This window comes from Eupeodes corollae, chromosome 1 (genome assembly GCF_945859685.1).
Source record: "Eupeodes corollae chromosome 1, idEupCoro1.1, whole genome shotgun sequence".
NCBI classification, from domain to species: Eukaryota; Metazoa; Arthropoda; class Insecta; order Diptera; family Syrphidae; genus Eupeodes; species Eupeodes corollae.
In genome coordinates, this window is record NC_079147.1 from 171,728,464 (window position 1) to 171,754,359 (window position 25,896).

The following is a 25,896-nucleotide window of genomic DNA, read 5'->3' on the forward strand; positions in this document are numbered from 1 at the left end:
TAATAGCGGTGCTTAGGTAGACAAAGTCCTTAACTACCTCAAAGTTAAAGCTGTCCATGGTGACGTTTTGTCCAAGACGTCGTTGTTCAATGTCCTTTTATGATGACAGCATAAACTTGGTCTTGCCCTCATTGACCACTAAACCCATCTTCTTCGCTTCCATCGCAATGGTCAAAAACGCTCCACTGATATCAAGCTTTGATCTTCCAATTATGTAATTGGATTAAGCTTTGGAAGATTGTGCCTCTTGTATTGACGGTTGAGTTTTGCATAATTCATTCCAAAACGATGTTGAAGAAGTCGCATGACAGTGCATCGCCTTGTCTAAAAACTTTTTTGACATCAAATACATCAGTGAGATCCTTTCCGACCTTGATAGAGCAGAGTGAACTCTCCATCGTCTTCACAAACAGATAAATTTGACAGGGATGCTAAACTAGACATTGCTCTGTAGAGCTCTTCCTATAGATGCTGTCATACGCGGCTTTAATATCGATAAAGAGATGGTGGGCATCGATTTGAAGCTCGAGGGTTTTTTCCAAAATCTTGAAAATTTGGTCGATAGTGGACTTTCCTGGTCTGAAGCCACACTAATAAGGATCTATCAGGTTGTTGACGAAAGGCTTCAGGCGCTTACATAAAACGGCAAAAAGGATCTTATATGCAATGTTAAGAAGACTGATTCCTCTATATTTAGCGATACTAGAGGTTAACCTTTCTTATGTATCGGACACACTATGCTGAGATTCCATTCATCGGGCATGTTTTTTTCCTACAATATTTGGCAGATAAGTTGGTGCATGCTCCCTACCAATGCTTTGAATAATACGGCAACTTAGTTTGACCTCAGTTTAGATATAGCTATCCTCACTTCATCGAGGTCTGGTAAGCGTAATTGTTGATCTGTGTCGCTTAGGTTGAGTGCTTCTTTGTCCCGAACAGCGGAGTTCGGTTTGTCATCGCCTCAATATAATTTGGAGAAGTGTTCTTTTCGTGTTCTCAACATAGACTGAGACTTTACTACGATGTTACCCTTATCGTCTTTTATTGCTTAGGTTCGTTGCTGGTACCCTTGGGAGTTTCCTGTTGTGACATCCCTCAATCTCCTCAATCGCGAGCTTATCATGCTCTCTTCTGTTCTCTCTATGACGCCGGTTTTCCTCTTTCGTTTTCCGCTCGTAGAGCTCGTAGAGCTTGAAACCTAGCACTTCAGTTAAAGAAAGACGACGTCCAAAGAGATTAGGAATCAGTTTGATATGATCATAGATTAAATTATTCTGGGAATGAGAACTTTGATCCTGAAAAGGTTTGAAATCAGACCCAAGGAAAAAGCATGGTTTGATTTGAGCTGCAAGAAGAATATCTGGGTAGGAGAAGTCATTTATGATGTCAAAGCAAGCTGAACTGAAAAAAAAAGGAAAAAGGCCAAACAGCCCAGGAATTACTGCAATGCTCATATTGGAAGGATCAAATTTTTGTGTGAGCAAAAATTACTGCAACAAATACTGTAATGTCCCAAAGGCAGTACAAATGTTAAGTTTGTAACTAATAAGAAGAATTTTCACGACTAAAGTTTCAGTACCTACGCTTGTTGTCAACGAGACTCCTGTGTTAGCACTTCTGCGAAAGCTTAAGTTCATTTCCAGAGCAGTTCGACGTAAATATCGTCCTGGCTTCTAAAGTTCTTGAGCTTGTTATTGATTCTATAGTCGATAGTCTCCTGTATTTTTATCAACATGTATTCCTACACACTATCATAAACTATACTTAAACTCATTCATCTATTCTTATCTTATGAAAACAGCTTTTGTTCAGCCAATTCCCGAAAAATGAGAATTTACTTGTTAAATATTTTGAGGAACGAAGACTTCGTCGACTTTCGTAGCAATATATCTATCTCGCCGCACAGTTGAAGAAATCTTATCATCGTTTTGGAGAAATTAAGATTATTGCATTCGATATTTCAAAGGCATTTGATAAAGTCTGGCATCTTGCTTTTGCCTTTTTGGTTTCCAGAAATCACTTCTCTGTTGTATTCAAAATTCTCTTTTTCATATTGCAAGTTGTTTGGGATGGTTTTAAGTCTGAAATCAACGAAAAAAAATGATAAGATTATTAAACTCCGACCTAAATTGTACTACACAGTGGGGAATATGAAACCTAAGTTTAACGCTTTGAAAACGCTGTCTCTTGTATTGTTAAAGCGATAGGTGATTGCATCGTTGAAACTGAGCAACCAGATGTGCTCGATAGGTGCAACCAGCTCTTGTGGAACGATCACATAAGCAATGATGCCAAAAATGCGGTAAAACGATGAAAGACTGGTTTCTCTCCTTCTGATCTGGCTACAATATTTAAAATTGTTGCTTCAGAAACTTACTTTAGCTTTCTGGACATTATTTAAAAAGAGCTTTTTAAATAAATAACTGAATCGAAAATCGCGGTAAAATTTCTGAACTCATCCTTACTTACAGTTTATTTAACAGATTATGACCTAGTATGTAGGACCCATGGCATGATAGTAAGTGCGTAGGAATGTCATGCTGGAGGTCTTGGATTAAATCCCTGCATGTTCCACCTAAAGGTTTTTGTTCGCGGATACTGCCTTTTGCTGGGAATTTACAAATCCTCCAAGAGTTGTTCTTTTCATGAAAAGTGCTTTCACAAATAAGCCTTTTGGAAGCAGCAACAAAAATGTTGATCCTCTTTTACTTTTTTAAATATCTAAGCATTTAGTGTTTGTAGTATTTAAACAGGATAGGTTTCTAATAGCCCATTTCGCTGGGACCAAATATGGCTACCTTAAAGTTCCTGATTAATATTATGGACGCAGTTTCAACAATTCAACATCATAAGCATACATATGTAAAAAAGTGTAGTTAAGTATGCATGGAAATTTATTTATGAACGATGATAAAAGATTTGAGCCCAAAATCGGTCCTTGAGAAACACCTTTTAAAACTGGCAAAAAAGACAAGAGTTCATTGGCAATAAATAGGATAAGGTTGGGAATGAGAATTGAGTGGTTAATTATATCGAAGGCTTTTTAGAAATCCAGCTAAACTAAGAAACTTATGTTATCGTCATCTACTGCTTGCCTTCCGTCACATTTATAAGGGCTGTAATACAGTTTTGCAGTAAATTTTATCACAACAAGTTTAAACTTTCTTTTTGCTAACCACTCCTATACAATTCTTATTGCGATGAACCATACTTGGCTTCTCGATCGCACGTACCACCATTATGGGAGGAGGAAGTTGCGGGACCGAGACTGACCGTTCACTACAGAAGATCAGAAAAGATTTCTTAAATCAAGTAAACGGAACTGTCAATAATAATTGCTATGAAAATGGAACTTTCTTGAATTGCTTCTGATCCGACAAGACAGCTGGGAAATCGTGTGAAGGAATTTTTTTAAAGAATTAGTTAAAAAATTTGTTTTCAATACCTAGTTTTTTAATTTTTTTTTTGTGTTGAAAATTTTGTGTAAAGCAAAATTGGTTTGAGGAAGAACTGTGAGAATTTCGAGTTGAAAAGCTATGTAAACTTTTCCTTTTTTTAAGATTATTGTTTGTTTTGCTTTTATCCTCCTTTTCTTTGTCTGCTTACTTGTACTTTTGACCTTAACGTCAAAATCCTGTCTTCTTGGTATTACGGGACGCGTTTCCCGCTTTTGCCTTTTTTTGACGAAATTGCTTTCTTTAAGAAATTTTAATCGGTTATGTTCTACCGAAGATTGTCTATTTTATAATTTTTATAGATATTTTTTACCGTACATTGAGAATTGACCTTCTGTCAATCTCAAAACCTCAATTTATGTTTTTTTTGCATAAAAGATCCTGGTTTTTAATCTCGGCTTCGGCCAAGGCCAAAAAATCTTAACAACAGCTAAGTTGTGAACGAAAACCAAATTGAAGAGTTTTTGATCTATTAAGAAAAGTTTTTATTTGCATTTGCATAATTCTTTCAAAAACCTTATCACTAGTAGTAAAAGGTTTTAGTAAATACTAGCTCTAGTAGTAAAATGTGAAACTAATAGTCTATACTAGATAAATAAATAAATGCGTTGAATAAATGCTGTTGCTTCTCTTTGTTCTCTAATTTACCGTGTTATAATTTTCTTCTTTTTTAAACAATCTGTTTGTGTTACAATTTTTAAGAGTTTAAAATTGAGTGTTTGAGGTTCAATAAATGGCAAAAGCAGAAGGTTCAACATTCTTAGAGTTTGTTTAAATACTAGAAAAGTATGTCGTACATATTAACAAATCTCAACAGCCCCCCATAAAAAAAGCAAAGGCGGAAGCCTTAAAATTGTTTATTCGTGAGTTTCAAGCCAACACTGGTATTTTAATAACAGAAGACCAAGTAAAGAAGAGGATCAATAACATTAAGACTGACGTGAAAAAAAACCGACCTTAAATCAACTTGAAATAAACCCATCAAGCTTAAAAAATGAGAACAAATTTTCTTAAAGCTTATCAATGCTGACCAAAACCCATCAATTTCAATTAAACAAAATTATTTTTACAATTAATTTTTTTTGTAGGTGGTCTATCTGTTGGTACAGATAACCATAACAAGGAACGAAAAAGATGTAGTTCTTCAAGTAGCGCAGAAGATGACAAACAAGAGTCAGCACCAAAAAGCCAAAGTCGTTTGGAACAGGAGCCCAAAGAAACAATTTCTCTCACTAATAGTGAGCTTCAACGTTTAGTGCTTCTGGAATATTTAAAACTATTGACGATGCAACAGCTTCTTCAGAAAAGGTTGGCTATAAATTACAACGATCATTCGTTGCGCTTAACGATTGCCTCTCAAAATATTTTTTCCGAAGACGGACGAACATTTTGCTGCCTAAAACAACGTTCTATTATGACCCTCTCTTTAGTATGCAATTTGTTATAAGCTTTTTCGAAGTTACTAGTTAGATTTTTGAACGGTGTCATTAGCCATGGTGCAATTCCATATCCCTCCACTGCCAATAATATTGTATTTTCTGACGATCTCAAAATAGGTTCAAGAAAACAATTTTCCAAATCCTTGAATCATGAACTGACCCTGGCCATTCGCAAATAACACTTGCAAACCATTTTCTGGCATTACAGGTCGCTTGAATATTAATGGAGGCATATCCTTTACGGTTTATGTACTCCTCTGAGTGTAAGTGGGGCTTCTTTATTTTGACAAGGGTGCAGTCTTACGCTCCTATACATGATGGAAAACTGTATTTCAAAAGCCAATACTGTTTCGCTTCCAATTGTTGTGGGTAATCGAAAGGAAACTTAATCCAAAGAGAGGATTTATTCACTATCTGTTTTGCTAGTGTACAGTTCTGCAAACAGTACTCTTAACCGGATGTTGCTCCTCCCCTTCTTTCAGATTTAGAACCTAGAGATTTTTTAATGCAAAAGGGATAAATAAATTGATTATCTTCAATTAATTGCAAATAAAATATCTTACCCATAAAATATTCGCTTAACCACTCAAAGTTATATTTTTCAAAACGGTAGAGCATTTTAAAATTATTATTCCCGAGCGTTCTTCGCTCTTTATAAACTTTTTCAGCGATCTAAAATTGAACAAAGCTGCCATATTTATACTCGTAATAAAAGCTCTGCACACCAATTGCTTTGAAAGTAGAGTTGGATGTTGATGTTAGCAATTAACATGAGAAAGCATTTACTAGTAAATGTTCAAGTTGGTATTTAGAAACTTGAAAAATTTGCAGTAAATACTAGAAAGAAAAGTTCGTACTAGTTCTTTATGCACATCAATATAAGTATTTACTATAAAAATTCATCAAAAACTAGTAAATACTTTTCTTCTAGTAAATACTACCTTTACAGAATTTATTATGTCTTTTATGCATTTGAAAAGTAGTAAATACTGTAAAAATTTACTAGTAAAAGCATTTGCTACCGTTTATGCATACGACTCAATCTTCCATATTAGACGAAAATCCTTACCATTCAAATTATTTGAAGCTGGAATAATATTGGCCTGCTTTCAAACCCTTGGATGTATATCACATTAGTACAATCAATCCCATCATACTCAATTTCAGAGGAAGAAAAATTATTTACTACTTGGTTTATCAGTCGGTAAAAATTTGGTGTAGTACCCGTGGCATGATGGTTAGTGCGTTGGACTGTCATGCAAGGGGTCTTGGATTCAAACCCTGCCTGTGCCACCTTAATTTAAAAAAAAAATTAATTTTCGCGGGTACTGCCTCTTGCGAGGAATTGACAAATCCTTCAAGAGTAAATCTTGTCATGAAAAAGTGCTTTCTCAAATTAGCCGTTCGGATTCCATTCCTGACAACAGTACTCGCACACAGGAATGGTTGAGAGTTGTAAGTCACTAGGCCCTGGTTCACAACGGACTGTTGCGCCACCCCATTTGATTTGATTTGAAAAATTTGGTGACGATGCAGTCGGAAATGTTAAAAATTAATTATTCAGCCCATCAATATTCATGTTATGAGACTTAGACTTCTTTTGCTTACCAATATCAATATCGCGAAGAATTCTATCGGGTTTTTCAATAACAGCGCTACACCTTATTTTTTAAATCAAACAAAACCAATTTTGGAAATCAATGAAATTATTTTTTCTTGTAAAAGAACGTTCGATGCCATTATGTGTGGAACTTGATTTCTTTTGCATGGCTACTACGGGCATGCTTGCAGAAGTCCAGATGCTGAACCAAATTTTCGACGGTTTTCAAGCTTTAATCGGCCGATACTGCTGCAATTTTAAGTTCGATATTTGTACGAAGTTCATCAATCGTAGCTGGCTTGTTGGCATAGACCATAGACTTGACGTAGCCCCACAAGAAAAAGTCTAACGGCTTCAAATCGTACGACCGAAATGGCCAAGCGACTGGACCATTTCGTGTGGCGCGCGCCATCCTGTTGGAATCACACGTCCTCGAAGTCCATATCATCGAATTGATGCCAAAAATATTAGATTATTATTAAACGGAAGCGATCCCCATTCTCAATAACGTGCACGTCTTGATCATCACGGAAAAAGTACGACCCAATGACGCCGCGTCCTAAACACCGAATCGTATTTTTTTCGGGATGCAATGATGACTCTTGGAGTACGTGTGGATTACTGCCTGTCCAATATCGCATAATTGTTTATTGACGAAGCTATTTCCTTCTTCCTTAAGGATTCCACTGAAAGCACTGCCTTACTATGTTGTCGTCCAGCTTCCTCAATGTATGGCCAATCCAGCACCACTTTCTCTGCACGTTGTCAACATCCACTTTTGTTTGCCCAGTCCTGAGCCACAGTTCATCGTAAGATATCATTTGTTGCCACCGGATGTTCAGGATGTAACGTAGACAGCGGTTGATAAAAATGTGCAACCTTCTCGAGATGCCAGTAGAGCCTCTACGTTTCGCAGGCATATAGCAGCGCGGACTTTTCGTTGGACTCAAACAACCTTAACTTGGTACGGAGCGCTATGTTTCTTGAGTTCCTTACTTAAGAAAGTATTCCGAATGCACTACGGTTTTTATTTATTCTAATGGTGACATTCAGGTCCGTTCCACCATCGAGTGCCAGATAGTTGAACTGGGTGACCTCTTCTACTGCCACTAGTCTTACAATAACCTGTTGTTGTTGGGTTCGGCTGGTGTGCATTAACATAGTCTTACTGGCAATAATTGATTCGACTAGCTTTTTAGCCGAATATTAAAACAAATGAAACGCGATAAATTTGCAATTAATATAATTTATTTTATTAAATAAATGCGTAGATGGTTTGTTGATCAATACTAATAATGGACTGTGTCCTGAGCCCCCAAAGAATAGGCTTTTATACTTTTATCTATGCACCTGTATAACACTTGTTGTTGCTTGTTGTTGCTGCTTCGGCTTAGTTAAATTAAACTAAGTCATCGTTGTCGGTCGCAACTACCGCTATTTGGGAGCGACAATCGAAGATAAACAATGTGGTGTATGTATCAAGGGCAGTCGATGCTGTTGATGCTCTGTGCTTAGGTGATGATTTGTATTTTTCGGTCGCAACAACAGTTACTTGGGAGCGACGATGTTGATGATGTTGATGATGATGTTGACTTCTAAGCTTTGTATTTTTCGGTCGCAAGAACCGCTAGGTTAGAACGATCGATGTCGATGGTGCGAAGACAGTGCAAGTGCATTGGATGGCCTTGGCATTGGCCTAGTTGTGATGATTACTTCTGTGTTAGGGCAAGTGCGATTGATAACAACAGCTATTCTTGACAGGTTGATGATGAAGGCGTGCTAATAAATTGCAAAGGTTCTATAGTTGGTCATGGCCTACGTTTGGCATTGGCATTGACATTGAAATTGCTATTTGGTGCTAGAAGAAAACTAGAAAAATTATAGGGTGATGTTTTGGGTGTTTGGCAACAACCAAAGTTAATTGTTTGCGAACAGCAACATACTGCCCGCCTTGAAAGCTCCTACTTTCAACACTTTATGTACCTTTGCTTGTATTTTCAGGATCGAGTTCGATTGGTATTGGACACAATTTGGATATCGCACGTTTATAGATACCTGTGGCTGTTTTGACGTTAGCCACACGTATGTTCCCATCGTCTCCTGTGTAGATTTCAACGATTCGTCCCATTGGCCATTTGAGAGGTGGTGTGTTATCTTCCTTTAAAAGAACTAGCTCGTTAATGTGAATGTTAGGTTGTGCAGAATTCCATTGTTTTCGAAGTTGAAGTTGTTGAAGGTAGTCATGTGACCATCGTCGCCAGAAGTTTTGTTGGATCCATTGAAGAAATTGGTATCGTTTCAGGTTGCTAATGTTGCAAGCTTCAATGCAAGGTTCTGCAATACTGGTAAGTGGTGACCCAACTAGAAAATGTCCTGGTGTGAGGGCTGTCAAGTCGTTAGGATTACTGGACATTGGAGTGAGAGGCCTGCTGTTCATAACTGCCTCAATTTGGCAGCAAACTGTTGTCATCTCTTCAAATGACAGCACCGCTTGACCAATAATTCGTCGAAGATGGTGCTTGGCGACCTTCACAGCTGCCTCCCAGAGGCCTCCAAAGTTGGGGGAGCGTGGTGGAATAAAACTCCATTCAATTCCATCTTGAAGACACTCTTGACGAATGATTTCGTTGTGCTGCTCGGACATGAACAATGTATGCAACTCTCTAAGTTCCCGATGTGCTCCTGTAAAATTAGTAGCATTGTCTGAATATATCTTCATGCACTTACCCCTGCGCGCAATAAACCGCTTGAGTGCCAAAATGAACGAAGATGTTGAAAGGTCAGATACTAATTCCAAATGGACGGCCTTAGTACTGAAGCACACGAAAATTGCCAAATAGGTTTTGTAGGGTGCACGTCCTCGAATGCGATGCGAAACATATAGTGGTCCACAGTAATCAAGTCCTGTTATGCTAAAGGGTCGAGAAGGTGTTACTCTTTCACACGGGAGGTTGCCCATTATTTGTTGCGCTAGAACAGGCTTATTGCGATAGCACATGTAACATCGGTGAACTACTCCTCGTACGGTGCTTTTTACATCCAAAATCCAAAATCTTTGTCTCAAGATATTATGCAATGTTTGAGGCCCAGCATGTTTGTTGATATAGTGATGATGACGAATGAGGGTGTAAATGAATGGATGCGATTTTGGCAGCAAAATTGGGTGCATTGCATCATATGGTAGTGTTGAGTTTGATATTCGTCCTCCAACTCGGACAAGTCCATTTTTGATGAATGGTGAAAGTTGTTGTATACTTGATTTAAGAGGCTTTCCTTTTTTAAGGTTATTGATTTCCTCGGCGAAAGTGTTGTGTTGAATCGTGCAGAGTAGGCACCTGAGAGTTTCGTCAAATTCTAATGCTGTTATGGGTCCACTAATTTTGGGCTTGGTTTTTTTGAAGACACGGTTGTTAATGTGCCTGCGAACATAACAAAATATACGAATTAATTTGGAAAAATTGTTATAATATTTGCAATTTAAAATGATGTCAAAGGTGCGATGTGCAACAAGAACTATATTTTGTTTCCGCTGTTCAGTAATCTCTTCTTCCTCGGGTTTGTTGTGAAGTTTGGGCCAATCTTGTTCGGATAGTCGCAAAAGGTTAGGACCCTGAAACCAAAATTTGTTGCCAATGAGTTCGTGTGGGAACACTCCTCGAGAAACCAGATCCGCAGGATTGTCCGAAGTTGGAATGTAATTCCATGTGAAGTGTGGAAAATTTGGAATTTTTGCGACTCGATTGCTCACGAAGGTGGTCCATCGACATGGTTCAGATGCTAGCCAAGCTAGAACGATCGTTGAATCAGTCCAGCAGTAGGTCTGTATTTGCTGTCCAAGAATGCTTATGACTCTGTCCAGAAGTTCCACCAGCAGCAGTGCTGCACAAAGTTCGAGTCTGGGAATTGTTGTCTCTGCAATCGGTGCCACTCTTGATTTTGCACAAACCAAGTTCGACGATACAACTCCATCTTCGTCTATTGTTCTGAGGTACACGCAAGCTCCATAGGCCTTGGTACTAGCATCTGAAAAGCCATGAATTTGTGTGTTTATATTGCAAGTTGATACATACCGAGGGATTTTTATTTGATTTATGTCAATGAGGTGATTCCGATATTCCAACCATTGAGTGTGAAGATCTTCTGGGAGACTCTCATCCCAATGTAGTTTGAGCTTCCAAAGTGTTTGCATGAAGATCTTTGCTTTCACGATGAAGGGATTCATAAGGCCAAGTGGATCATAGAACTGTGAAATTTGCGACAAAATACTACGCTTGTTAGATTTGTGATTTGGAGACTCGATGTAGCTGAAACGAAAAGTGTCTTCCTTTGGATCCCATCCCATTCCAAGAGCTTTGATGACTTCACTGTCTCCTAGAACAATGAATGATTCCTTGTCTTCTTCCGGAACGTTTGCTATGATGGTGGGATCATTAGATGCCCATTTGCGAAGGTGAAAGCCTGCACTCAAAAGCAAGTTGGTCGTCTCTTCTTTGATTTGAATGACCTCACTACGATCATTGGCACCTGACATCAAATTGTCTACGTAGAAGTCACGCAATGTGATTGCGAACCAATTGGAAACTGTTGTGCACCTTCTTCTGCCAGTAATCGAAGACATCTCACTGCTAAGTATGGGGCACAACTTGTACCATAGGTGACTGTTTTCAGCATATAGCTTTCGATTGCCTTCGTTTTGTAGTTGCGCCACAAAATGCATTGTGTGTTAGTATCCTTAGGACTTACCAGAATTTGTCGATACATTTGTGTTATATCTGCCATTAATACAAAACGATGGGTGCGAAAACGAACGAGGATGGTGAAGATGTCATCTTGAAGAGTTGGACCGACCTTCAGAATGTCATTCATGGATTTGCCTGATGATGTTTTGCATGATGCGTCGAAGACAACGCGCAATTTGGTTGTTGAACTATCAGGCTTCAAGACACAATGATGAGGAATGTAGTTGACGTTATCTTGAATAGCCTTTGCTGCATCTAATTTGCACATGTGATCTAATCGTGCATACTCGTCAATGAAGTGGCAATAATCTCTCTGTAATGGTAGAGAACGATATATTTTGTGTTCAATTGATACTAACCGCTTCTTTGCTATTTCATATGAACTCCCGAGCGATGTGCGATCCTCACGAAATGGTAATTGAACGATGAACTTGTTGGTCAATGGGCAGCGAGTGGTTGTTGATTTGAAGAATGTCTCACATTCCTCTTCTTCTATTGAGAGTTTCTTTGTTGATGTGTGATTGTTTTCGATGGTCCAAAACTGTTGTAGTAGTTCTTCAATAGACGGAGAAGTAGTGGTGGTGAAACAAGTGTAGTTGATGCTAGATGATTTTGGTCCAACTGGTGCGATGTCCAACAAAGGTGTGTATTCTTGATCATTCCTTATTGTGCCACCCACAATCCATCCGAGTGATGTTTTTTGTAGGCTTGGTAGATTTTCTCCTAATTTGATCTGACCTACTTGAAGAAGATCAAAGTAAATCCCTGCGCCGATAAGACAGTCAATAGCACCAGGTTGATTGAATCGAGGATCAGATAGCCGAGTATTGGAGGGAATCTTCCAGTTTTTGATGTTTATATGACGACTTGGTTGAGGTGAAGTGATTTCTGGAAGAATTATTACATCTAAGTATATCTTAAAGGAATTATTTAACGATGAAACGCATAATTGTGCCCTTTGATAAGCGATAGTGCTAACTTGTCCAATTCCACTGACGTCTAGGTATGTGCGACTGCGACTCAACTTGAGGTGTTGTGCAATATGCTCAGTGATGAAGTTAAGTTGGGAGCATGAATCAAGTAGTGTTCGACCAATTAAAGATGTACCTCCTCCATTGGAAAGATTAACCAGTGCGGTAGCAAGTAATACGTACCCAGCATCTCGATTGGTGTTAACAGCATGGCTTGCCTGTAAAGAGGTAGATGAAGACGAAGGTAATGGATTAGGATTAGGATTAGCAATTTCTTGGGAATCTGTTGCTGATGGTGCAGGAGTCTGAGGAATTGCAGGTGCGATGCGCTCACGATGCAGCAAGGTATGATGACTGTCACCACATTTTTGACATTTATTTGCCGAGTTGCAATGTTGTACTGTGTGACGTCCTCGTAGGCAATTAAGGCATAATTTCAACTCCTTGGTGAGCTTGAAGCGATCCATTGGAGATAAGTTAACAAATTTTTGACAGCCAAATGGGTTGTGTGATGGCTGGTTACAAAAGACACAAGGTGACGTTGAAGGTGGATTGGTTGTAAGCAAGGACGAGTTCTTGAACAATGATTCTTGAGTTCTTGATTTGGCGAGGTGATGCGACTGCGACTGTTGTGATCGTTGATGCGATTGTGATGTGTTGGCTGATGTAGAACTGCGATGTGATTTTGCTTCGATGATGTTGAGAGTATATCTGAACGTAGAGTGTAATACGTCTCTTCGAAAGCATCTCTCTTACCACTTGTTAGTTCTTCTTCGTCAAGACGTTCGATCTGGGATTGAACCTTCTCAAAGTTGATGTTTTGAGTCTCGAGCATCTGCAATTTGGTTTCAACCTGGAAGCGATTAAGAGAATTCAAATTAGTGGCCAGAAAGTTTTTAGCTTTAGTTTGCTGTCCAAGGATGACAGCTCGTTGAGACCGGAGAGCCCTTAACTCCGTTTCATACGACTCATCCGATTTGGTTTTGGTTTCGGTTGACATAATAGCGATTGTTCAATTCACGATTGTTCACAATTTTACACAAGTTCAAATTTTCGCGAATAAATTTAGTGCAAATTGGGTGAATTTAATACAAAATACTGATTGCTATCCGGCTCGAAGGACCTCTATGATTCGACTAGCTTTTTAGCCGAATATTAAAACAAATGAAACGCGATAAATTTGCAATTAATATAATTTATTTTATTAAATAAATGCGTAGATGGTTTGTTGATCAATACTAATAATGGACTGTGTCCTGAGCCCCCAAAGAATAGGCTTTTATACTTTTATCTATGCACCTGTATAACACTTGTTGTTGCTTGTTGTTGCTGCTTCGGCTTAGTTAAATTAAACTAAGTCATCGTTGTCGGTCGCAACTACCGCTATTTGGGAGCGACAATCGAAGATAAACAATGTGGTGTATGTATCAAGGGCAGTCGATGCTGTTGATGCTTTGTGCTTAGGTGATGATTTGTATTTTTCGGTCGCAACAACAGTTACTTGGGAGCGACGATGTTGATGATGTTGATGATGATGTTGACTTCTAAGCTTTGTATTTTTCGGTCGCAAGAACCGCTAGGTTAGAACGATCGATGTCGATGGTGCGAAGACAGTGCAAGTGCATTGGATGGCCTTGGCATTGGCCTAGTTGTGATGATTACTTCTGTGTTAGGGCAAGTGCGATTGATAACAACAGCTATTCTTGACAGGTTGATGATGAAGGCGTGCTAATAAATTGCAAAGGTTCTATAGTTGGTCATGGCCTACGTTTGGCATTGGCATTGACATTGAAATTGCTATTTGGTGCTAGAAGAAAACTAGAAAAATTATAGGGTGATGTTTTGGGTGTTTGGCAACAACCAAAGTTAATTGTTTGCGAACAGCAACAATAATCTTTAAGCTAGCCACCTCTTCATTTTGTTAAAGAGAGTGGCACATTTGTCTGATTTCTAAATTTCTGTTTGCCATCAAGCATATGTCGTCAGCATAGTCAAAATGGCCTAATGTTTCCTTCAGGTGCCATTCGATACCCAGTCCCTCATGTTCACCCACCATAGCAGTCATAACATCATCAATAGCAAGCAAGAACAGAATCGGTGACAATACGTCACCCTGTATTACTCCCTGTTGCACTTCAAATGCATCGGTAAGCTGTCCATTGTGCAAAACGAAACACCTTGCGTAGTTGTAGAACTCTTATACTATAGCAAAAATTGTATCGGGAATGCTTCTAGCAACAAGCGATCTCCAGATAACATCACAACTAACGCGATAGAAGGCCTTGTCAAAATCGACGAACATGAGGTTAAGCGGCGGTTATTACTCCCCCGATTGTTCAAGAATAATTCGCAAGGTGTTAATGTGGTCGATACAAGATCAATCATTACGAAATCCCGCTTGATGTCTCTTGAGCGTAGACTCCATCTTGGGTTTTATCATCTCGAGAATGAGAAATACGGACAGAATGGTGATTCCACGCCAGTTATTGCAGTTCTTAAGATCACCTTTTTTTTGGTAGCTTGACGATTACCCCGTCCATCCATTCCCTGGGAAAGATTTCGTTTTCATAAACAGAATTAACAAGTGGCAACAAGATGCCGGCAGGAAAGTCGGGCTCCAATTTGAGGAATTCGGTAAGTATGCCATCCAGCTCAGCTGCTTTGTTGTTCTTTAAAAGTGGTATAGCGGTTATTATTTCCTTGCATGTCGGGGGGTCATATAAATGCCTCTATTAGATCTACGTATGGCCGGCAGTTGATGATTTGCATTAGGGTTTGCATTTGCAATCTGCTCATCGTTTAGCAATATATAGAAGTGCTCCTTCCATCTCCGAAGTTCATCTTCCATTGAAACTTAAAGTCTACCGTTCGTGTCACGAACAGGATGGTTGACAATCTTGCTGGTCTACAAGATCTTTAGTGATTTTGTACAGCATACTCGCGTTACCTCCTCTTGCAGCTTCCTTAGTGCTTTCTGCCAATGGCAAACCTTACTAAAGAGAATTGTCAAAAGAACGGCAAGAAATATGGCATCGTTTGCTGTAACTGTCGCTCTACTTTTGCAGAGTCCCTGTTTAAAAGCTCTGTATGTATGTTTTTAAAATCATGATATTGGAAAAAAGTTGGTGGCCTTATTATATTGATTCACATTCAAGAGTATAGAAGATCTGATTTTATTCATAAGTTAACTTTCAGTTCAAAGGTTGCTGTTAATGTTCCCGCACATAATAATCTTTGCTGACTTCAAAGCCATTTCTTCTGTTAGAGTAACGAGCGTTGCACATTCAAAAAATAATTTTATTACTTATTTGGAAAAAAGAAAAGAAATTCCTACCTTAAATTTAAATAACTAAATCAAGACTACATACATCAAAAAAAGAATTAAAACTTCACTATTTTTCAACCTGAATGTCTCATTAACCTAAAGCAGTTTTATCAAAGCCATGTATAAGAAAAGTCTATGTAATCCAGACAACATAAGACTGAACTACATAAACAACAAAAGAAAATACAAGTATATTAATGTCAAGGCAACTCGCACTTGTTTTTTTTTAGCAAATGAATACGTCTCGTCTTGTTCATCCTTTGGGCACAATTAATTATTTTGTGATGTCATTCTTCTTCTTCTAGAAAATATGTAGAGCAAATTATATTAATATTTCCGTTATATTCATGTGCTTTTGGCAAGGATACATCAGATTTTGTTTGTTTTATCATACAACCTACAGAAAAAAAGTCCTTTTCATAACAAGACTAAGTTCGTTAAGTATCTGAACTTATTCATCCCTTCATGACCTTAATTGATGGCCATAATATAAGACTAAAAGTCTATTCGAAAAGTTAAACACAAAAATATTATTTTTAACGTTTTTTTGCAAATTTAAAAATTGCATACAAATTCAAAGAAAAAAAGGTACGTATACGCCATAGTGAACATTTTTATTAAATTTCAAATAACATGTAAAATAAGAAAACAAAATGAATAAGGTAATTCAATATAGTTTGAAGAATTTCTTTTTCTTTTAATATCAACTGTGGAAGTCTCCCAAGAGCTCGCTTGGTCGGTTGCACGAGACAAATACAAATCTATTCCCATTCATTTCGAAGCCAAGAAAATGCAAAGTCGAAAACAAATTGAAAAACAATAGCATCTCGCTGCGCTGCTTTAGTCGGGTCGACCTTTTAATTTCTCTGCCAACAGAGTTGTAAAAGTAGGCGATTGTTGAATCCACATGAATCCCTGTAAAGGAGGGTCGCTACGCCACGCCACGCCGCCGCTGAGGACATTCCTTGCAATGGCAAGATTCCAGTCTTTGAAATTTAAAAAAAGTTTAAAAGAAAAAACAACACAAAATCGAAGAAGAAAAGAAACCCTTGTCGTTCTTAGGGGTGAGCGGAGTGTGGAGCGATTCGAAAGGAACTTAAACAAAAATCTTCGTCGTTTTGTTATGTTGTGTTTTTGTTGTTTGTGTTTTTCTTTTTCTATGGGAACCGTTTATCTTTTAACGGAGCTTTCAGCATCCTCGTATGGCTTATCTGGAATCGTTGTAATGGATTTCCAAATAAATACCCTCGGGGAGTTTTCAGTTTTCAGTTTTCCGTTTTCCAATTTAAATCCTTTTTCATGGCGATTTCAGTAAAATAGTTTAAGTTTGTTGCTCTGCTTTGCTATTGCTTGGAGATGACGGCGATTTCCTCGTTTGTTTGGAAAATCGAAAGACACAGTCACAGTCCCAGTCCCAGTCACATGAGGGTGTTTGGCACGAGGGGTGAATGGGTTTTTTTTTCTGTTTGGTGGTTAAGGGAGGAGAGGATGATGGAAGGAATATCTCATCGAATTAATGGGCCATGGTTGTAGATACTATATATACGTTTATAAAATTCGGTAGATATTCTTAGATAGATAGTGATGTAGTGGATACACTGAAAGGGGGATGAATTTTCTTCAAAAAACAGTTACAATAATAGAGTTGTGATGGTTATCGAAACAGGATTGAAAATTTGAGATGAGTGCATTCAGAGAAAATTATTCGCCAACGATTGAGTGGGTGTTATATTGGAATTGAAATTGAAATATATACTACGTATCATTATGTGCGGTTGATGTTGTCTTCTGTTTTGTTGTTGTTGTTTTGGTTTTTTTGAAAGAATATAAATGAAGTTAGAAATAAAGAAAGACATTTATCCAATTGTTGAATAAAAATAGTATTTTTACTTGAGTGCGAAACAGGGAACACACAATTTTTGGAGAAAAGGGGTTTATTTAGCATAACAAAGTTTGATGGGTATTTTTATTTTATGCTGTGATGTAAGTTAAAGAAAAACTTTGATAATTTGATTACGTGCTCGATAACGACACTTTATTCTTACATCTCGAACTTTTTCTTACTGCCATTTATTTCTTTCATTCTCATGCCCCTGAAAGTCAACAAAGGTAATTTGAAAACTTAGCACCTCATCAATAAGTGTGATATTTAAAAGAATAAAATCTACGACATTTATAAAATCCCTACAAACTTTACCATTAATCGAATTTTTTGTCTGTTTACATTCACACTGCCTCTAGAAGGTCCGCTGTTTTGGCACTGAGTGAAACCCAAGTAGGCGGGGATTCCGATCCTGCTGAATTTTAAATTCGTGGGTATAGCTTGGTGCCATTATTCTTCTCCCACCATTCTTTTGCCATATATATTAGAAAGGATGCTACCTATCAATTTTTACCCCAAAACGGTCACTGTACCAACTCCTTTAGTTTCATATGGTTAGATTTTTCCAGGAATAAAACTTGACATACTTTCAACTTCTCAGGAATTTAATATTCTGTCTGACACCATCCAAATTATTGTCTTCTTGTATCCTCACACTAAAATTGTTATACGGGTGATTTCAATCTTCACAATTCTTCGTGGCTTCCCCATTCGGGCCAGATAACACCCAAATCTTACTCAATTTGCCAATGAGTCTACTCGAATATCGGACGTTAATGGCCGAACAGATTTGATTCACACACATGGAACCACAATGTCTACTAATTTCTTGTGTCAAAAAAGGGAAAGTGTTCCAAAGAGAAAAGTTTGACAGTACGAGAAAGCCAAGTAGGATGGTCTCAATGATTTCTTCCAGATCTTCAACTAGTCACTATGCTTCCTTGGTAGTGACGTAGATTCCAGTGCAGATATTAATACTAACATGATTCGTTTAGGAATAGAAACCTTTGCCCCGTTAAGGGTTAAATGTATTAAACCCACATGGAAAGAAATACATTGCAAATATTACAACGTCAATATGGATGTGAACGCAGTACTTTTTGGCTTAGAAGATTTCCATTGGATAAAAAGTTGTAAGCATAGTTAATAAGGCCATATATACATTAGTGTTATGTCCCTTATTTTTACATTGGAGTAATAACCATTCACAGTAATCCCAGAAGGGTATCGATTGTCACGCCATAAATTATAGCGGGAAAACTAGTAGCATTGCGACATTTCCGGTACAGTATGAGACTGAAGACAATGCTGTCTCGTCAAACGTACTATGAGCCATTGTGTAGCAAGCAAAGATTGTGCGGAACCATATAGTATAGTACATAATCCTTTACTTATAGAAGTTGATGCAAGACAATGTAGAAATATCATCGATACTTTTTTAGTATGGGTCTCCAGGCCATGTTAGTATTATCATAAATGCTATACACTTCTATCCGTGCAAGGTTAAACTGGAGCTGCAAAGGGGTTATGCAAGAGAAAAAGGTGAGCTTAAGGTGTTTAAAAACCAACTCAACTGAGAAAAACCAGACAATTTTAAAACAAATTTTTGCATGATCAAAAATTTCGGTGAAAAATACTGCAATGTCCGAAAAGCAAAAAGAACTTTTAGTCATTCGTAAAAAACACAAGAAATTCTTCCTCTTCCTTGGTTCCTACTCTTTTTGTCAATGACTCTTCCTTAATTAGCTCTATTGATAAAATTAACTTGTTTGTAGGGCAAATCACCGAAAATCCCACCTTACAATTTTCATGGCTCTCCTAGTTCTTAAACGAATAATGGTATTCAAATGGTAGAGAAGTGCACAAGCGTCCACAGGTTTTTTTCAAAACCCACCTCTGTCTATCAACTCCTACATTCATATCCCTGGGTGAACATCGGTTGCCTAGTAACTCAACTGGAGATTAGGTTTCAACCCCAGTGGAAAGTTGTTGGGGGTAGCAAACGAGAGAGGGGGGAGAAGTGTTTCCACTAAGGCACCTCTCCTTATCCAGACGGCAGCGGAGGAATTCCCAAAATGGTATAAACGGTGGCGTCTACAGTTCCTGTAAGGTTGAACTACTTAGTGAACACCTTATAGGGCTCATTCCACTTATTCGGAGCCTAAGCCTATAAGGAGCGGTTTTATACGGCTCCCCTTCCTTGGAGGTATGCTAAATATCTGACCCTCCAAGTTGGGGGTTGTGCCATCGGGGTCATTTCCTGGCCACGTAAAATTACTTTTAGTTGCGAAGCAATAACGTCCAACAAGTCTCGGATACGGACAGATTAACTGTTGACAACCCACGCAAAGGAAATAAGGACAACGAACTTCGGATATGTAGGTGGAATGTTAGGTCCCTTATAAGACCACGTGCGGTCAAAGAACTAGCGGAGACCCTAGACCGCTATAAACCAGACATCACTGCCATCCAGGAAAATCGATGGGATGTGCTGGGAAAAAAGAGGATCAAAAACTGCGATATTTGCAAAGGTGACTGATACCACGAAAACCAACAGCACTTATTTGGATGCGGCTTTGTCATTGGAGCCAGACTTAGGCAAGAAGACTTGAGCTATAGGTGCATCAATGAGCGCCTCATGACCATACGCATCAAGGCTAAATTTGGCAACATTAGCCTGTTATGCGCGCACGCCCCATAGACAAAACATATGAGCAGTAACCTAGCTACGATATTAAAATAGTCCTGGGCGATTTTAATGCCAAGCTAGGAAGGGAAGACATCTTTGGTGGAATAATCGGGAAGAACAGCCTGCACGACAACACTTCCGACAATGGATTCAGGCTCATAGATTTTTCTGCGGGGCGAAATGTAATGGTAGCCAGTACGCGTTTTCCACACCTCAACATCCACAAAGTAACTTGGACTTCTCCAGATCAATCTACCGTCAACCAGATTGACCATATTGCGATCGACGCCAGACACGCTTCCAGCATCATGGATGCACAAACTCTCCGAGGAGCTAACATCGACTCGGAGCACTACCTTGTTGTAGCCAAGGTAGCACTTCGGATTTCCAGATCCAAGGCAAAACAGTGAGGTTCTGGGAGAAGGTACAACGTTGAACGGCTACAATCAATAGAGATCGCAAAATTGTTTTTCGATCGAGTTACAAGTAACCTCTTTCAAAGATTTCTGCCGCCAACGCAATGTATCGAAAACCAGTGACAACATTGCCAAGATGCAATCAGAGAAGGCGGCTCTGATGTGCTGGGTTTCAAAAAGCTACCAACAAGGAACCCCTGGTCCAACAATCCCGTCCTCCCGACTTAGACGAAGTAAAGATTGCCATATCGAAGCTGAAGTCTAATAAAGCCGCTGGAGTGGATGGCTTGAATGCCGAGCTCTTTAAAGCAGCTAGGGATAAGTTTGTTAGGAGAATGCACCAACTTATCTGTAAGATTTGGTCGGAAGAAAACATGTTCGATAAATGGAATCTCAGTATTGTTTGCCCGATCTTGAAAAAGGGACCGACTATAGAGGAATCAGTCCTCTCTGCCGTAATATGTGACCGTCTAAAGCCCATCATCACCAACCTGATAGGTCCTTATCAGTGCGGTCTTAGACCAGGAATGTCCACAGTTGATCAAACATTCACATTACGGCAGATCCTGGAAAAAACCCAAGAACACCAAACCGACGCAACCATCTTTTCATCGATTTCAAGGCCGCATATGACAGCATCTACAGGGACCAGCTTTGAAGAGCCATGTCTTGTTTTGGCATCCCTGCCAAACTCGTCAGTTTGTGCAGGATGACCATGGAGAACTCAAGCTGCTCCATAAAGGTTGGAAACAACTGAACAGAACCTTACGATGTCAAAAAAGGTTTTAAACAAGGTGATGCGCTGTCATCTGTCATTTTTTAACATCGTGATTGAAAGAATAGTGCAGAGCTCACACCTCAACACTAGAGGCACTATCTTTTAAAAGTCTGTCCAGTAACTAGCATATGCTGATGACATTGAAATAATCAGAAGAACTCAGCGTGATGTCAATTGGGCTTTTGTGAGTATTGAAGCAGAGTCGGAAAAATGGGTTTAACGGTTAACGAGGGCATAACAAAGACCTTGCTTTCACCAAGAAAGGACATACAACACCGACGTCTTGTTCAAAACGTCACTATTGACAGACGCATCTTTCAGGTAGTCAAGGACACAGAAAACAACACCAGCGCTGAGATCAAACGCAGAATAACTATTGCTTACCGCTGTTTCTTTGGACTAAGAAAGCAATTGAGTGGTAAAGTCCTTTCTCGAGGGACCAAAGTGTAGCTATATAAGACCCTTATCATCCCCGTCCTGCTATACGGTGCAGAAGCATGGACTATGACAAAAGCGGATGAAAGCACCTTGGAGAGAAAAGTTCTTCGTGTGATCTACGGTCCCGTATGCATCGAAGGGGAGTGGAGGAGAAGAACGAACGACGAACTGTAAGGGCTGTACAGTGATGTAGACTTAGCCAGAAGGGTAAAAGTCATATGACTAAGATGGCTGGGTCACGTAGAGCGCATGAAAACCAATGCTTCGGCCCGGAAAGTCGTCAAATCCACACCCACTGGACAGCGCAGTAGAGAAAGACCGTGGATCAGGTGGCGCGCACAAGTGGAAGGTGACCTCACCCAACTTGGAGACTGAAACTGGAGACATCTAGCTAGGGACCGAGCTAGATGGAGAAGTTTGTTGGGTGAGACCCTAGTTTACACAGGACTGTAGCACCACTTTAAGTAAGTAAGAAAGTATTCATAGGAAGCTTCTGGTCTCTTAAAAATTCTTCATCCTAAAAACAAACACGGAATTTAGTAACCTTAAATATTTGAAGAAAAAACACTTGTGTAATAGGAAATTGCGTCTGTATCTTCCAATATTATCATAAATATACATGTTAGTAGATATTAAAACATTTACAGTAATTTTTTTGTTTACTATCTGAAATTCGTTATTTTGTTAGTTGTATAGAATACCTAAAATTAAATCAAATGGGGTGGCGCAACAGTCCGTTGTGAACCAGGGCCTAGTGACTTACAACTCTCAACCATTCCTGTGTGCGAGTACTGTTGTCAGGAATGGAAGGGACCTACAATTTAAGGCCGAATCCGAACGGCTAGTTTGAGAAAGCACTTTTTCATGACAAGAATTACTCTTGAAGGATTTGTCAATTCCTCGCAAGAAGCAGTACCCGCGAAAATTAATTTTTTTTTAAATTAAGCTGGCACAGGTAGGGATTGAACCCAAGACCCCTTGCATGACAGTCCAACGCACTAACCATCATGCCACGGTATGAATACCTAATGGACTTAAAAAAAGTGCTCCTAACATTCATCATATATTACATCGGCATTCGTTTTAATGGACCACCACTGTTTTTCTCGTGTCAAACAAATCCAGTTAAAGAAAAAGCTCCAAAGACAATGGTTTGGCTGTTCGAAGAAGCCAACTTTTACGGTCTCAATGGTTTCTTCCAGTACTTCAACTAGTCACTATGCTTCCTTGGTAGTGACGTTAGCTCCAGTGCAGATAAGATTACTAACATGATTTGTTTGGGAATCGAAATTTTTGTCCCGAATAGGGTTAAAAGTATTAAACTCTATTGATAAAGTTAACTTTTTTCTAAGGCAATTCAAGAGGCAAATGAAGAGGTGTTCTTCCACACTAGGAAAACCACTGCGTAAACCTTTTAATCTATCTTATTCTTTTGAGCTCGTTCCGTATAGTTGGAAAATTACATTTGTTCAGCCAATCCCAAAAAATGCGAATCTTCTTCTCCCGCTTATTATCAACCGATAACACTAACCTCACTTATCATTCTAATGTCATGCAAACGCTGAATAATTATCAACTTAAGAAATATTTTGAGGAATGGAGGTTTCTTAATAACCGGCAATACGGGTTTCTTGACAATAGTTCCATTAGTGATCTCATTGTTCATCTCACCAAAAAGTGCAGCAAATTTATCAATCGCTTTTTTAGAAAGTGTAAGATTATTACACTTGCTATTATAAAGGCATTTGATAAAGTCTGACATCTTGCTCTTTTATCGAAAATGCGTGCCTTTGGTATTGACGAATCTCTTCTTAGATTAGAAATTTTTTTTTGAACGGTTCAATACAAGTTGTTTTGGACGGATTCAAGTCTGAATTTGTTTGGGATCCAGTTCGTCTACAACCCTTTTTCTCATTTTTATAATTGATCTATTGTCTGCTACTTCTAATCCAATACATTGTTTTACTGACTCTAGTACTCTTACCTTTTTATATTCGTTTCCAGACTCACAATCCTCCTCTTTGGATGTGGAACTGCAACTGCTAAATTTGATAATGTTATTAAATTCCAATTTACACAGCATTTTACAATGGGAAATAAAAAACATGTGGAATTTAATGCTTGGAAAATCCAATGCTGTATTGCGTCATTAAATCGAGATGTATCATTCTTCCTAGTAGTACCTGTGGCATGATGGTAAGTGCGTTGGACTGTCATGCCAGAGGTCTTGGCTTCGGTCCTTGCCTATGCCATCTTAAGTCTTTTCACGGGTACTGCCTCTTGCGAGGAATTGAAAAATTCTCCAAGAGTAACTCTTGTCATGAAAAAGTGCTTTCTTAACTTAGCCGTTTGGATTCGACAGATTAACTGTAGGTCCCCTCCATTCCTGACAACAGTAAGTATGTTTGCCGCAAGGACAATAGCATAAAAATTATTAACTATTATTCTCCGCAGTCCAACTGTCGCGAAGTAACAAACATAAATTTGCCGCCGGTAATTCAAAAAAAGAATCGCACAAATTCAATCAACGATTGTAAGTGCCCAAAATAAGGTAAAAAGAATTTAAACGACTTTAACCATTTGAAATAAAAAAGAAAACAGTTTTTATTTTACTTTGTAAATTCAAATTTTGTATTTTCGTTAATTTGTATGTTTCTAGGTAGAACTTCTTTATTAAGCTTTCGAATTTGGAATAATTTTTCATGCATATTACAATTATTATAAAACCTCGGTCGTACAGCTGATTCCGCTTTTGGTCCAGCTATAGATCATTGAACTTTTAATTTCATCAATCTATTTTCCACCGTTGCTTGACCATACCCATCCATTGCATATGCAAATGCACACACAAAGCTTCTCCTCGCACCTCTCATCCTCTTCGTTTAGCTTAGAAATCACGATAGATCGACAACTGCTGCTTGACCATCCACTGCATACATACACAAAAAAACATCGCATGGTGGGAGGGGCTAATCATTTATAGGGCAAAACCTATTTTCGGAGTTAACTCCTACGAATTGATTATGATAATTGATGTCATCTTTCATGCGCTCCCAAATTTGGCAATAGGTACAATTATGTATGGACCAAACGATGAAAAAAGTATATGCATGTTTTGCCGTCGGTAATTGCATTAACTTTTGTAATGAGAATGCCGTCGGCGATTTGCATCTTTGATTTGCAAAATGTAGAAATGTAGATTTTTGGTTTTCAGATGAAGATGATGCATGTTGCGTCGCAACATCCTGCCGGCCCCCCCGGGACAGGAAACGATGACAACAAGGGAATGGTTGGGTAAACTTAAATTGATTTTCGATGTGATATTGTTGTGAAATGTTTGATCGTGGATCCTCGACGTGTGACGGGTACGTATGTACATGAAAAAGAAGAAAAGAAAAGGTAGGTATGGTGAATGGTGTGTGGCTATATTGGGTTGTAAGATATGGATTATTAGTTTGAAATGTATTAAATTCAGTTTAAATTAGTTTGTTAGTTTAAAGAAATATATATGAGAGATGCAAATAATGATTAAAGTGTGTGTGTGTGGGTTTGTGTGTTTGATTCATTTACCATCGGCAGGAAACAAAGTTTAGCTATAGGGCGCTTTAATGAAGCGGTTGCAGTTTTTATTGTGACGACACGAACTTTTCCATCCGTTCCAGGGTGCATGTCCGTAATTTTTCCGAGCCGCCAAAGAGTGGGAGGTGTTTGTTCTTCAGGCAAAAGTACGAGATGACCCACTTTGAGATCATTATTTGGCGTAAGCCACTTTGGACGCTTTTGTAATCGAACCAAATATTCAGATTTCCACTTTTTCCAAATATCTTGGTGGATTTTTTGCATAAGTTGCCATCTATCTAAGTGAGATTCTTTAAGTTGTGTGAAATCCTTTTCTGGTGCTGTGTTAAGTGCTGACCCAATCAGAAAGTGTCCTGGTGTCAAGATTGAGAGATCATCAGGATCTTCATTTACAGGACAAAGTGGGCGGGAATTTAAACAAGCTTCCACTTGAGTGAGTATGGTCGCGTATTCCTCAAAGGTAAGGGTGTAATGCCCGATAACGCGCTTTAAGTGGTATTTCATGGACTTCACACCTGCCTCCCAAAGACCACCAAAATGTGGAGCAGCAGGGGGGTTGAAATGCCATTGTGTACCGTTCTC

General features: G+C 38.8%; 3 protein-coding genes across 3 annotated transcripts in view; 1 reads left to right on the forward strand and 2 right to left on the reverse strand.

The window, feature by feature from the left end:
- LOC129946998 (uncharacterized) overlaps positions 1-7,351 on the forward strand; it is a 23,362-nt gene extending 16,011 nt beyond the window's left edge. The window contains exons 4-5 of the mRNA XM_056057390.1: positions 4,547-4,766; positions 7,177-7,351. Of these exons, the coding sequence (XP_055913365.1) occupies positions 4,547-4,766; positions 7,177-7,351 (395 nt within the window). The remainder of the gene's footprint in view (positions 1-4,546; positions 4,767-7,176) is intronic.
- Positions 7,352-8,472: 1,121 nt separating this feature from the next.
- On the reverse strand, positions 8,473-11,028 carry LOC129947002 (uncharacterized). Its single transcript, XM_056057403.1, has one exon. It carries the CDS (start codon positions 11,026-11,028, stop codon positions 8,473-8,475), a length of 2,556 nt encoding a protein of 851 aa, XP_055913378.1.
- An 8-nt stretch (positions 11,029-11,036) lies between these two features.
- Positions 11,037-23,497, reverse strand: LOC129947012 (uncharacterized). The gene is made up of 3 exons (XM_056057413.1): positions 23,267-23,497; positions 12,731-13,060; positions 11,037-12,659 (listed from the first exon to the last, which is right to left on the reverse strand). Exons 1-3 carry the CDS (start codon positions 23,495-23,497, stop codon positions 11,037-11,039), a joined length of 2,184 nt encoding a protein of 727 aa, XP_055913388.1.
- Positions 23,498-25,896: the final 2,399 nt, after the last annotated feature.

Coding starts and splice junctions, on each gene's coding strand:
- LOC129947002 (XM_056057403.1), bottom strand. CDS start 11,028: ATGTCAGGTGCCAATGATCGTAGTGAGGTCATTCAAATCAAAGAAGAG.
- LOC129947012 (XM_056057413.1), bottom strand. CDS start 23,497: ATGTCAGACTTTATCAAATGCCTTTATAATAGCAAGTGTAATAATCTT. Junction 13,061..23,266: donor ACATTAGAATGATAAGTGAG/GTTAGTGTTATC, acceptor AATCGCTTCCAG/GTTGAAACCAAATTGCAGAT. Junction 12,660..12,730: donor AACGTCACCTTGTGTCTTTT/GTAACCAGCCAT, acceptor GATCGCTTCAAG/CTCACCAAGGAGTTGAAATT.